The sequence below is a fragment of the Vicia villosa genome, linkage group LG7 (assembly GCF_029867415.1).
Source record: "Vicia villosa cultivar HV-30 ecotype Madison, WI linkage group LG7, Vvil1.0, whole genome shotgun sequence".
NCBI lineage: Eukaryota > Viridiplantae > Streptophyta > Magnoliopsida > Fabales > Fabaceae > Vicia > Vicia villosa.
Window position 1 is genome coordinate 76,190,823 of NC_081186.1, and position 14,423 is coordinate 76,205,245.

The window sequence follows — 14,423 nt, forward strand, 5'->3', positions numbered from 1 at the left end:
TTATGGTGTATTTTCCCCCAACATTTGACCCTCTTTGCTTCGCCCTCCTTTGAAGGAAAATCGTATATGGTCAGGTAGTAGTAGCACATTATTAACATCATCCAACATGCGGTGTTTGTAACACCCCAAATTCTAGACTAATTATTTATTTAATCATTTTAGCGTGAATCTATGAGTCGTTGTGAAGTATTGAAAATGTGATGATATGTTGAGTCCTTATCATGATTTGTGATGATCTGTGATGTTTGAGATTATGATGACTTATGTGATGTCTTGGTGATTCATCTGATGTCGTGGTGGTTTGCGTGATGATTATGTGTATCGATGAATTTTGGCTTATTTTAGAATAATTAGAATAATAAATGGAATTATTTTAATTAGTAAAATAAAATGATATCAGTGTTAGAGATATTAAGGACAACAATGGTCATTGGTGAAGAGTAAGTGAGGGCAATATGGGAAGACCATATTAGGGGTCCTAGAGGTAAAAAGAGAAAAGGAGGAAAGAGGGATTCATTCTGTACGATCAAAGTTTTAAGAAGAGGCAGAAGGAGAGAGCTAGGGCACAAAGAACATGGAGGAATACGTAGAGAGAACACGAAGAGAAATAGAATCCAACCGTGAATCAAGGTAAGGGGAGACTCTTCCTTTTAGTATCTCTTATGTGGTCTTAGGTAATAGGTAGATTGATGTATGGTTTGATTCAATTAGACATTGGGATTGTTAGGTAAGAGTGTTATAATTTGGATTGAATTGATGATAATTGTGTGAACTATTTGGTTAATAATGAGTTTAAATGATGTTTTGTGGTGTATGATTGAACGTATAATGATTATATGCCTGTATGTGATGTCTGGGGTCGATTTTGGACTGAAACTAGGTGGAATCGCAGGGTCTGTCGCAGACCTGAGAATTGCTGAAATCGCAGGTCTGCTGAGCGAAGGTCCCAACGTAGTTCGCTTCTGTTTGACGTTGCTAGTGGTCCGCTGAGCGGAGGTCTGAAGGAATTCGCTTCTGCCTTGCGTCGTTGAGCGAACCTGGCTGAACGAGAATTTTTCTAAGACTTTAAAATGACGTATCTTTTGATCCGTGAATCCTTTCTTAGTTCCGTTTTGGGCGTTGGGCAAGTAATTGAATGTTTTATATGATGAATGATAATTATGGGCAGTGGCCGACTTTATCTCTTTAAAACTCGACTTAATTACTTGATGAGAATTGAACATTGTGTGCATATGAGATAGGTGTGACAATGTATTTGATGTGATGATGAATTGGTTGTGATTATTATTATGATTGTGATGAATGCATGACCATTTGAATGATGTTGAAAACATGTACATACTTATTCGGTGATGTGGTGTTGAGATGAGTTGTTCATCGTGATTCAGTGATGTTTTTAAGTATGTTATGTGTGTTTCATTCATTCATATGCATTTGATGATGGATCCCGTTGATGAGTGGATCGTTGGTGGCTAATTCCCATTGTGCGGAGATTAGTAAGCAGTCATCGTGTGCCCATGGGGGTGTGATCGATGAGGTTAATCATGTGCCCATGTGGGGTGTGAGCAATTTGAAGGGCAGTATCATAGAGAGAAGTCCTGTGAATGTGATTCACAAATTTTGGTACCACATGCATAGTGTCAGTTGTGTCATATGCATTTTGTCATAACATGATTGTATGGATTTCTGTGTTATGTGTTGTAATCTATTATTGTGTGAATTGATGAATAATAGATGTGAATCTGAATATGTATAATTGGGTGAACAGTATATTATGATGCTTGTTGCTTATGAATTGCATGACTTGACCGTGGTTGGTTTATTTATTTTAAATAATTGTGGCACCCTTGTGTTTATGTTTTTACTCTGATATATTTATTTAAATTGCCGCGGGGTTTAGAAGGGTGTTACAGTGCTGGCGACATCTATGGAGTTAATATCTTCTTTATCTGTGCTATGAGTGACTAAAGTTTCGTGTATTAATGTCATATTGTGTCTAGACTTCTTAGTGTTGGCGAGTTTGTATCAGAGATCGACATAAGCATCCTCCCAACAAAACACGAGAGTTTTAACAACAGAGACCTCCCAAGAGATTTTACCACTAGGAAAATCTCGAACCAACTGAGAGATTTTGATACTAAGCTAAGCTCACAAGCTAAAAAAGATTTTTAATTACGGAGACCTCACAGCCAAACAAAATTTTCGCTTATATAACTTACAACCGAAAACAAACTTCTCACAATGAGATATTACAATAATGCCCTAACACCAGAACCAAACACCTCACAGATAAAATATTTATTCTAAAAAATACTAAGGCAAGAATGAACAAACAATGAGAGAGAGAGAGAGAGAGAGAGAGAGAGAGAGAGAGAGATTGAAAGAAAAGTCTTAAGAATAAGTTTGATGGTGTGAAATGAAATGAGGGGAAACCCGTTATTTATATGACAAAAATGTGAATAAAAAAGAAAGGATTCATGAGCCTTTTCAGAATTGAGGATTGGATCAAATATCTGATTTCAACTCTTAATTCTTAAATAATTATTAAAATTACAATTTCGAATATAACCTCCAAGGGTTCCAATGGTTGAGTACCATATGTGAGAATGATTCTCATGTTCAATGGAAATTTCTACTTCATAGACTTATGTGTTCATTCTCTCTTGCTTGATACTTGGATAAATTCCATGAATCATCTCAAAAGTGTCCCACACTTCCTAGGCAGAATCACAAGCAAAGACATAATAAAATTACTTGAAACTTAAAGCATTTATAAAAAAAATCGTTGACTTTAAAACCAAACACCAAAGGTGTATCTATGAAAAGACATTTATTAAAAGAAGAAATATTTTCAATCAACATCTTCCTCCTGAGATGACTAGTCTTCAAATATGAGTTAGGTTTTGATACCACTTATTAGACAAGTGACTCCAAACACAAGAAGGGAGGATGGGGGAGGGGTTGAATTATGTGGATTTGAAAAACCATTTACAAATTAAAATATTTGATAAAATCAAAGTTTAAAACATTTTCATAAAACAAATAGGAAATAAGAAGCAGAATAAAGTAAAACATAGAGAATGAAGTGCAACAGAAATAAATAACAGAAATGAAAAAAGATAAGGGAGGAGAAAGATGCACCAAGGATTTATAGAGGTTCCGACTAATGATTTGACCTACTCTCCTCCCGAAGAATTTATTCTCGAGAGTTTCCACTATGATGTGAGATTTTGACATGTTTTTCCCATAAACCTCATTACAAAAGGACCAGAGTTTAAAATGGCTTTCCTCCCAACCAAACATGAGAGTTTTAACTACAAATACATAGCAACATAGAGATTTCACCACTAGCACAATCTTAAAAATGAGAGATTTTAATACAAGGCTAAGCTCCCTACCAAACGAGAGTTTTACTTATGAAGAAATCCCAACCAAATAAAGGTTTTATCAAGTTCACATCAAAAACCAAACAAGAGATTTTCAATTGGTTTAACGCACAACCAAAAACAAACTTCTTACAATGAGATATTATCATAATGATCTTACACTAGAACCAAACACCTCATAAATAAAAGATTGACTCTCAAAATCCTAAAGTGAAGAAATGTAAAGACACACACACAAATATATATATATATATATATATATATATATTCTTGACAAACACTTTTGGATAGTTTCCCTGAAGTTAATCTGGTAAGACTGCAACTGTACTGTACTTTTAGGGTTATTAGTTTTCTTTTTTGCTTTCATGTGTTATGGTTAAGTTGTCCCTTCCTCCACTGGAGGATCCCTTTTATGCTTGGCTTTGGTCCTTGTATTCATTGAGCAGTGACCTTCCAAGTCCAACAATCAAAAGGAGTTTATAACGTCCGCCATCACAATCATGAGGGCCTAACGCTTTTTTCATCAATTTTTGTAACTCTCATACAACCTTTGGATAAGTGTAATTGTCATACCGGCTTGGCACTTCAGTCTTCCGACTAGGCACACTACTCATAATATTCAACTTTACACAACGGCCCATATTCCCCCATATCTAACGAACACCAACTCGTTTGTTAATTTGTTTAGCGTTCTCCCCATATCCGATTTACAACTTGTCTCTAAGAATTCCAGGGTGTACAATATATATATATATATATATATATATATATATATATATATAGTATGTGTGTGTGTGTGTGTGTGTGAGAGAGAGAGAGAGAGGTATTAAGAATATTTTTTATGGTATGAAATGAAATGAGGGGAAGCCCTCTATTTATAGGAAAAAATGTGGCTAAAAAAGGAAAGGATCCATGAGCCTTTTGAAGTCCATACTCAATTATGTTACATGGATAATCAATTTTGTATTACAAAAAAGAAGGTTTTCAAAAGGCTCTACCACTAATCGATTATTAGGGTTGCAAAGTTTATAATGAATTAACCATAATGGGCTAATCGAATATGCCATGTAGAACCCATTCTAATTGATTAGAATGAGTGTCTAATCTATTAGCTAGGAAAACAAACATTTTCTGGTTGATTTAATAGAATAAGAGAGGCTTTTCAATCAGGAAAAAATGTGTGTGTAATTTTCCTTAGTAACATTTAGAGCTAATATTACACCTTTACAAACACAGACCACTCGATACAAACACAAAGAGCTTTCACATTTCGTCTGTTTCACAACTTTGAAGCTTCAAGTTCATGGCTATATTATATATCTTTGACTTTAACATTTCACTAGAAGCTTGAATCTTCCCCCTGATGAGGATTGTTATAAATCTTCATGAAAGACACCATCGAGTTAACATGAAGCCCATAAACTTATCCTATTGAACTCCAAATAAGAATTTGGAAAGGCTCAAGCACATGTTATACTTCCTGATCAACTTTAAAACACGCTCCAAATCACTACAATGATCACCCTCTTCTGAAGTCTTGACAGCCATGTTGTCTATGTGTACCTCCAGCTTGTTCCCTATTAGAAGGGTTTTAGGAAAATAGATTAATTTTCTTGCAAAGTAAGGAAATTGAATCCATTTCCTTGGCAGTTTTCAAAGATTAATGTTTGAAAGTCTCCCTATCGCAAATGAGCGAGACATAATAATTTCAATTTTATTGGTGCGAATTGCTGGTCCGCCACATTCCTTGACGATGCTAAATTTGTTTTCTACATTGCTTTCTTCGCCCTTGATATAGCATTTCGCTCGCACTATGATCTCAACCATGGATGTGGCGGGTTTACGGGAAAGAGACTCGTTTATGTGCCATGCTTTCAAACCATTTTAGAATACTCCCACAGTCATTTCATGGTTTAGATATACCACCTTTATTGTTTCCTTTTTGAATCAGGCGAGATATTCCATTAGGGACTTAGAGTGCCCTTGTTAGACATTAAACACGATGGTTGTTGAAACCTTCCGGTGCTTACTCGCCAAAAAATTATGAATTAGTTTCCTTGCGTGATCATGATAGATGGTTAGAGATTCATTTACTACCTCAAGTTTGCTTCCGTGAAAGTGCTCGACAGAGGCTTACATTTCAAGGAATCGTTAGCGCTAATTATTGTCATATGTGTATTGATGGAGACGTTGTGCTTGTAGGAGTCGTTGTTTACGTCAAACATCACCATAGGTGGAGGTTTAAAGTTCTCTAGCACTAGAGTACCCTCAATTTCATCAAAGAGGGGCTGAGGGTCCAAGATCTCGTCTTCTCCAAGCGAGTTATCTTCGTGTTGTTGTTGCTGAAGAATCAAGACGTTGTCTTCTAGGATTTTGTTGAGCGTTGCAACTTCTCCATAGCAGCTCACATCTCTAATATGGTCTTCTTGTCACCACTATCATTGCTGCTAGCTGTTGCGGTGCCTCGTTATGTCACGATATTGAGAAATATGACCAAGGTGATTGAAAGTTAAATGGAAGTTTTGCATAGTTTAGTTTTACCAAGACCACGCGATGGGCACCAATTGGACTTGCGAAAATACAATGAAGACGACAAACCCTCTTATTTGAGAAAATATAAAAGAGTTGTGAGTATGCTATATCTTTGAATAATGAATAGCCTCCCAACCCTATGGATTATGATAGGCTTAGTTCGAGAGCCAAATTGTTGGATGAAGAACCGGTTCCTTCCCAACTACTTAACTAAAGCGTGAGAATAATAAGACCATGTCTCCTCATTAGTAGGAAGGAGTGAGTTTATCTTTAGAAAAGTGGCAAACATTGGTCTTTTCAAAGACACGTGACCTCACACATATTAGCGCAGTTGCCACTTGAATAACACGAGTTTGGGTCGGACAACCCATGCTCCATGAAAGATGGATCAAATTAGACAATTTGTGACTCGCCATATCGTACTAGCCAAATTCTTCCTGTAGCCTTTTCATGACGTTATTAAGCTAATTGATTTATGAGCTGCTTCTCTGACAAAGTCCAATACAATTTTTTCAAGTTTATAAATAAATAATTAATATTAGTGTTGAATAGAAATATGAGAAAATATGATCTATGTATCTAAATGGATCTAGTCAATTGGATCATCTAATTCATTATGAAATAACATTCATTGGAATCATATATTACCAGGGTTGTTATTTCTATAAATAATATTTTTATCCATATGTTTGGCTAAAACTAAAATTTCCTGTGAACATTTACATATTTTATTTAATTTTAAAATTATAAAAAATAAATATCAACGTGAATACTAGTGGAAAGTTGTAGTTAGTTAACTTTATTCTAAATGGAAATGTTGGATTCTCTCTCTTTATATATGGAATAACTATAAAAAATGTCATGTGTAAAATAATTTCTGAAAATAAAAAAATACCCGATAATAATTTTAAGGGTCATGCTAACGAGTGCCTCAGGGGCACTCTTTAAGCATTCCATATAAAGAAAAAATTCCTTAAATAAATGATTTATTTCAATATCCAATACATTGAATACACGATATTTTAATAAAACAAACTTTGTTATTGTTTAAAAAAGTCCGTTATTTTCATTTCTAAAACATTAAATATAAGTATTGCTTACCTTTTTAAACTCTTAACAAGTGCCCCTGGGACACTCGTTAGCATTTCCCTAATTTTAAAATACTTGAAACCAACATGAAATAATTGTATTTTTTATGTCATATTCCCGAAAATATATTTTATATCTATAAAACAAACACATCCTAATAAATAAAGTTAAAAAAAGAGTGTTTTGTCCGACTTTAATAGATAAATTTAAATAAAGATCATCTTTCTTACTTAAAAATTCATTTGATTTCTCATAATCTTAATATCTTATTGCGAATTAATTTAATCTGGAATAACATTAATATTTAAATCAATCTTGGAAAAATTGTAAATTAAGAATTGCAAAACTAGGATTTGAATCCAGGTTAATAAGGCTACATTGCTGCTAGCTTACCACCACACCATGCATGTTTAGTTGTTTATAGTTGCAAAGGAGTACTATATATTAATACTTCATTCTTTTTCAATAATATATAAATTAAAACTGTAATAATATTTAAATAATTATATAAATGTATTATTTAATAATTATATAATTATATTATTTAAATGTATTTTAATTAACGTTTTTTTAATAATTTTATTTAAATGTTTTATTTAATAAACATTTATAATAATTTTTCTAATAATTTATATAAACATTTATATAATTATAAAAAACATTTATAAAAATATTTATATAATCAAAAAAGCTGTACATAATTATAAAAAAGCTTTTTTTTTTTAAATTATTCAACTTTTAAAAATCATTTTAGAAAAAGATTTATATAATTAAAACGTTTTTAATTATAAAAAACATTTATATAATTAAAACGTTAATTAAAAATACATTTATATAATTATAATGTTAATTAAAAATACATTTATATAATTATAAAAAAACATTTATATAATTAAAACATTAATTAAAAACGTTAATTAAAAACATTTATTGAAATTATTAAATAATACATTTATATAATTATAAAAAAAACTGAATAAAACATTTAAATAAAATTATTAAAAATGTTTATATAAATTAAAAAAACTGTAATAATATAAATATAAAAAAAAGCTATACATATAATAATTTTTTAATAATTATATAAATGTATTATTTAATAATTAATATAAACATTTTTTTAATAATTTTAATACACTATTTTAATTAACATTTTTATTCAGTTTTAATAATTTTAATAAACGTTTTTAATTAACGTTGAATAATTTTAATGTTTTTTTTTAAATTTATTTAAATGTTTTTTTTAAAAAGCTGTACATAATTTTAAAAAGTTGAATAATTTAAAAAAAAAACATTATATAATTATATAAATATAAAAAAAGCTGTACATATAATAATTTTTTAATAATTATATAAATGTATTATTTAATAATTTATATAAATTTTTTTTAATAATTTTAATAAACCTTTTTAATTAACGTTGAATAATTTTAATGTTTTTTTAAATTTATTTAAAAAGCTGTACATATTTATTAAACAAAATGTTTATTAAAAAAATTAAAAACGTTAATTATTAAACTTTATTCAACTTTAAAAAAATTATTCAACTTTATAAAATAAAAAACGTTAATTATTAAACTTTATTCAACTTTAAAAAAATTATTCAACTTTATAAAAAAAACGTTAATTAAAAAAATTATTAAAAACGTTTATTAAAATTATTTTAAAAAAAAGTTTATATAAATTATTAAATATACTGAATGTTTAAGAAACGATTTATAACACAATTATTTAAGAAACAATTTATAACACAATTATATAAAAAAACGGTACATGCATGGTTTGTTATAAAAGGATTATTAATGTATAATATATAGAACTCCCAGATTATTAGTTCTGTTGTTATATATTGTTAGTATTAACTTGTTAAATATAAGTTGATTTTGAAACAATAAAATCAAGAAAAAGCATTAGCTTAGTTGGTTGAACATGGTTCTTCTTTAGGTAATAGTCACAGGTTCGAATCCTGGGTATGACAATGTTTTTAATTGCGTTTTGCTTATACAATATGTCGAGTCAAGAAAATCAAATGCCCAGTAGTCGAAGACTAAATTTTTTTTGTGAAAGCCATTTAACCCTATAATAAATCATAATTAACCAACAAACTAATTTATTATTTTTCACTGGGATATTAGTTAGACTACAAGAAAATTTGTGAGGTCAAATTAGATTATTAGTTTTTTTTTTCCATTTCTTTTTAGATCTCCGGTGATCCAACTCAGATTTGGAGTAATAATGAAAGAAAGAAATTAATCCCTTCACTTGGCCTTAAGGTTATTTTTCCAATTTCTTTTACTTTCTTTCACCCATCTACTTCCCTTTCATTGACATTATAATAGATCTTTCTCTTCCATTTGGCAATAACAATACATATTTATCTTTTGGAATCCACTCTCATTTTCTTCAATCCTGTTTCAAATTTCAAACATTGAAAGACACGTTAGCGACGAGAGTATGACTTTGTTGAATCGGTGCTGCCGGCCATTTATTACCAGCACCTAGATAATCTAGCTCTTCTTTGAGGATGATGACATGTGTTAGCATATAATATAGATACTATAGATGAAACAAAAAAGACATTTGATGATGTATTTTATACAAAGGGTTTAATAGTACATTTTTTTTCTCTATGAAGAATTTAATTTGCCACTTCCATTTTATAGCTGCCACCTTTTTAAATAGGGTATTTTTACCAAATTATTTCCATATAATATCGGATTTTTTGAAATTCTCAGGTATGGTATCGGAAATTTTATATAAATTTTTGAAATTTTGTTGATTTTATTAATATTACCGTGCTTGATGCTACATACCGGAAAATTAAAATTTTTGGTACCGGATTTTTCAAATTTACGGTATATGGAGAAGTTAAAATTGATACCGAAAATTTGAAATTTCCGGTACAGAAAAAATTAAAACCTTCATCTTACCGGATATTTGGTCACCAATGTTACCAATTCACTACATCCTCCTATGCACATCACCAATATTACGGGAAATTTGAAATTTTCGGTATATAAAAAATACCGGAAATTTGAAATTTCCGGTAATATTGGGACTTAAGAATGCACATCACCAATATTACCAGAAATTTGAAATTTCCGGTACATGAAAAATACCGGTAATTTGAAATTTTCGATAATATTGGGACTTAATTTTTTAAGTTGCACCCAATTTTTTTTAAAATTCCGGTAAATGGATACCGAAATTTTATAAAAAACAAAAAATATCCAGTATCGACCAAAAAGAGGTACCGGAAATTTGCTCTGCGGTACCGGAAATTTATTTTTTGATGATTTCGGCAATAGTAATTTTTTTTCAGAAAAAGGTAAATTTTTTTAGTAAATAGTGTCAGGGGCATTTTGAGAATAACGTAAAATGGGGGGAGGGGTTGGCAAGTATAAAAAGGGGGTGGCAAATTAATTTCTCATAATTTTGGGTTCAATTTGGTCATTTTTCTTTTAAAAAACCAATTCAATATTTTATTTATTAGAAAGATGATATATATTTGTCTTTTCTGTTAAATTCGTTAGTGAAAGTCAAAATTAATTGTCAAATGGCTCTGATGTGAAAATTAGATGCTGAGGTGGAAGAAATCTGAAGTGCGCATTAAGATAGTAACATACTCCCTCCGTCCTATAATGAGTGACTCATTTGAAATAAAATAGTGTCTTAAAATGAATGACCCATTTCAATTTCCAATACATTTTTTTCAATTCTACCCTTTAATTAATTAAAATTTCATCATTCCCAATACAAGACAGGGACACTATAGGTAAAAATATTATTTTCTCTTTTACTTTTATACACTTTTCTCAATATGTGTGAAATGACCCAATGAATCACTCATTGTGGGACGGATGGAGTATGTCCTTTCACATTTCATTTCTTCTTCATTTCCTAACTCTAGTAGAGAAACGTGAGAGAAACTTGAGAGAAACGTGTGAAGAGTTCTGAAGTTGTGATTAAATTGTGCATTTGTGTTGTTGGAGGGATGTATGCCTAAATGTGTAGAAACATGAAGGTGTGGCTAGACATTGGTATTTATGCTATTTTAGTATATAGTTGGATAGTAGTAGTAGTAGTAGTAATAATAATAATAATAATAATAATAATAATAATAATAATAATAATAATAATAATAATAGAATAAATGATTGATTAGTTAATTGGGCCTATTGTGGTGTTAACATTAGAATTAGTTGAGGTGTGTTGTTAAGTTCATTAGAGTGATGAAAGTTAGTAAGAAATTAATAAAATAAGAGAGAAAAGAGAATTGGGAAAATATAGAAGATAGAGAATTTTGGACAGGCATAAAGAGACTAGAGAAAAGATTCCATCGAAAGAGTAAAGCACCTTCAATCCAAGGTAAGGGTGTGGTTCTAACTCTATGAGGTTAGGTATGATGATTTGTATGTAGGAATGGGGTTTTGGGTCATGTTGATGACTTAGGTTCTGAAGAGAAATTATATGCAATTGATAAAATTGATGCTTTGATGATGATTCTTGTTGCTATGTGTTGTATGTGTATTGTATGACTTATATTGTATGATAATTGGTGTTGTTGTTGTGTTTCGTGAAATTTCGTTTTGACCGTAAATTTGGTGTCGAAAGTGACGTCGTAGAATAGTGTTTTTAAGGTCCCAATAGATGTTATACGATTGGGGGAGCATGAATATATGATTCTTTTGTAAAACCGGACTGTCTAAGATGGATTTTTGGTGGAATTAGCGGTTGTGGTAGTAGCGAACAGTTGTAGAATTTTTCTGCATAAACGCAGGTCCGCTTAGCAAGCCAAGGGCGTTTAGTGAGCTCTGTTATAAAAAGTTTTTTTTTGTAAAACTAAATTGGGTCTTGGACAATAGTGATTTATTAAGAATTTTAGTGAATTTTCTAGAATTGACTGGAGTCGTTTGAATGGTTTTTGAAACTATTTTTGAAAATCCAACCCACTAAATGAAAGTTTGAATCACGATTAGTTAATGCAGCTTTTCTATTGCCACTTTGAAAAATGTAACCACAAAACCTCCCATATTACTGCATCGTTCAAACTTTTAAACTTTGTATCATTCTTGTAAAACATAAAAGGGCAAATGAAATCCATTTCAAACCCACATCTCATCCTCCAAATTTGAGCCTCTGCAACAAGCAGGTATTGTTTCCATCTTCCAATTTTTGTGTTCTCTGTTTTGTTCTAACTTTATGTTGTCAAAATTGTATTTGTTGTGTGTTCATATAATCCATTTGCAATTTCAATCATCCATCTTTGCTGCATCTCTTTTACATTGCTTTAGTTCCATCATTCATTTGAGGATTATATGATATTATTGTTGTTGTTACAATGTTTTAGTTTAATCTTGGTTTCATGGATTATGTGATATTTGCAATGTTGTTACAACCTATAAAAGAAACTATGGCTCACTGCCATTGCAAATGATGAATATACTTGAACTGACAACAACGATGGTTTGGACAACCTCCACGAAACCGCAAAACAACCACCACAAACCGCTGTCTTTAGATATGCAACTATCACAAGCCGCACACTAAGTTTCCTCGCGATATCCTTGATCCCTTCAATTATTTCGTTTTGGTTTATGTTGGCTTCTGATTTTTTTGTTGTTGCTAAGTTATGGTTTAGATTTGTTCTAAAAAATGAAAGAAGAACTCGTGTTGTTGCTTGCATATAGATTTCTACTCTAGATTATACATTTTTATTTAGTTCTAGGTCTTTTCAACCTATGATCGTAAACTAAGTGGTTGTTTATTCGTTGTTGTTGTTGTTTCAACTTATCATACCAAGCTAATGGCAAGTCCAATTGTAGATGTTATGGAATCTGTTTGTTTATCACCCGCTGATACGACTCGAATCCAACAACAGGTTTCCTATTTGTTTATATTTTTTTTGTCTTTTGAATCAATGTTAACTCTTTAAATCATTTACTATTTCTTTGCTAAATTGTTTGATTATGTTATTACTCTTTTCTTTCTCTCAATGAGTACACATTCTGTCAAACAAGACTACACTTCATGTATTTTTGTTGCGTGGAAGCAAGAGAAGTTCAGTGAATTAATAATGCAGATCACTACAATGTCAGAGGACAAATTGTTATAAAGCCATTTGTTTGAGATTAATTCGCGTTCGATTTTGCTTCAAAAGAAAATTGTGTTTTCGTTTTTTTTCTTTGTCGTTTAAAATGTTTTCACTTTGGTTAACAAAGTTACAGATCGAAGAGGTGGAGGACGAGGAAGAACGAAGACATTGCCTTACCTAAAGATCAGTAATATAGAACAAAAGATCAATAACAAAAAATATGCGACCTTTCAATTTTTCGCTTCTCAATGCAATTAATCTGAAAGGTCAAACGAGGAGCTGAAAAGTTTTTTAATGTAGATACGGGAACCCAAATTTTTTAGCTTTTAATTCAAAATTTTGATTTTCTTAAATCTTAAAGGCAATTAAATGATAATTACAATAATAATGTCAAATATCGTTTAACGTAGACTTTATGAATTTTTTTTTATAAGCAAGAGGGCCAAAGCCCGAAAGAAAGAAAAACTACACAGCTACCACTCTAAGGATAGATAAACCAGAGGAATCTCTGTGAAGAAGGTTCGAGAGGAAATCAGAAACTTCATCATAAACTTTACAACCGGTCTTCAAACGGCGCCCAACCTTTGCTAACTCATCCGCAACACTGTTTGCTTCGCAAAATGTATGATCAATCTTCACAACATCATGCTTGGCCATTAAAACACGAATTTGCCGAATTAGAGCCAAGTTGAAATCACCACTATTCTCTTTATTCAAAATTGCACTAATAACTCTCTTGGAGTGAATATTAATAATGACTTTTCCAAAACCTCTTGAGGAGGATAATTTGAGACCTTCATAAACTCCCCAAACTTCAGCCATAAACACATTGCAAACTCCAATAAACTTGGAGAAACCCTAAAGCCACTTCTCTTGCTAACACCGCCACAGCCAGAAAGATTGTCGATGTCGTAATAGACTTTATGAAATTTTATTATTGAATGAAATCATTATTATTGAATTGAAAACTAAATAATTCCTCATAATTATTATTTATTTCTTAATTTTATTAGTTTTAGTTTTTTTAAATCAATTTAGATCCGTTAAATAAATATTTTTAAATTATCTCTTGTATTCATCATACAATTAATATAAATATATATTAAATTATTATAAATAATTATTTGATAAATTATATGTAAAACTATATATTAGATTTTCATTTGTAATTAGTTAAATTTTAAGTAAAAAATGAATATTTAATTATGTCTTTTTAAGGTAATATGACATGCTTATATTGTTTTGGTTTTTAGGTGTCTAATACTACTAATTTGTTTTTTTATTATTTAATTATTTTTATTAAAATTCATAATTCTTACTTG

At 30.6% G+C, this 14,423-nt stretch overlaps 1 protein-coding gene across 1 annotated transcript; it reads right to left on the reverse strand.

Moving 5' to 3' along the window:
- Positions 1 to 13,566: 13,566 nt before the first annotated feature.
- On the reverse strand, positions 13,567 to 13,923 carry LOC131619382 (uncharacterized). Its single transcript, XM_058890485.1, has one exon. It carries the CDS (start codon positions 13,921 to 13,923, stop codon positions 13,567 to 13,569), a length of 357 nt encoding a protein of 118 aa, XP_058746468.1.
- Between the last annotated feature and the right edge of the window lie 500 nt (positions 13,924 to 14,423).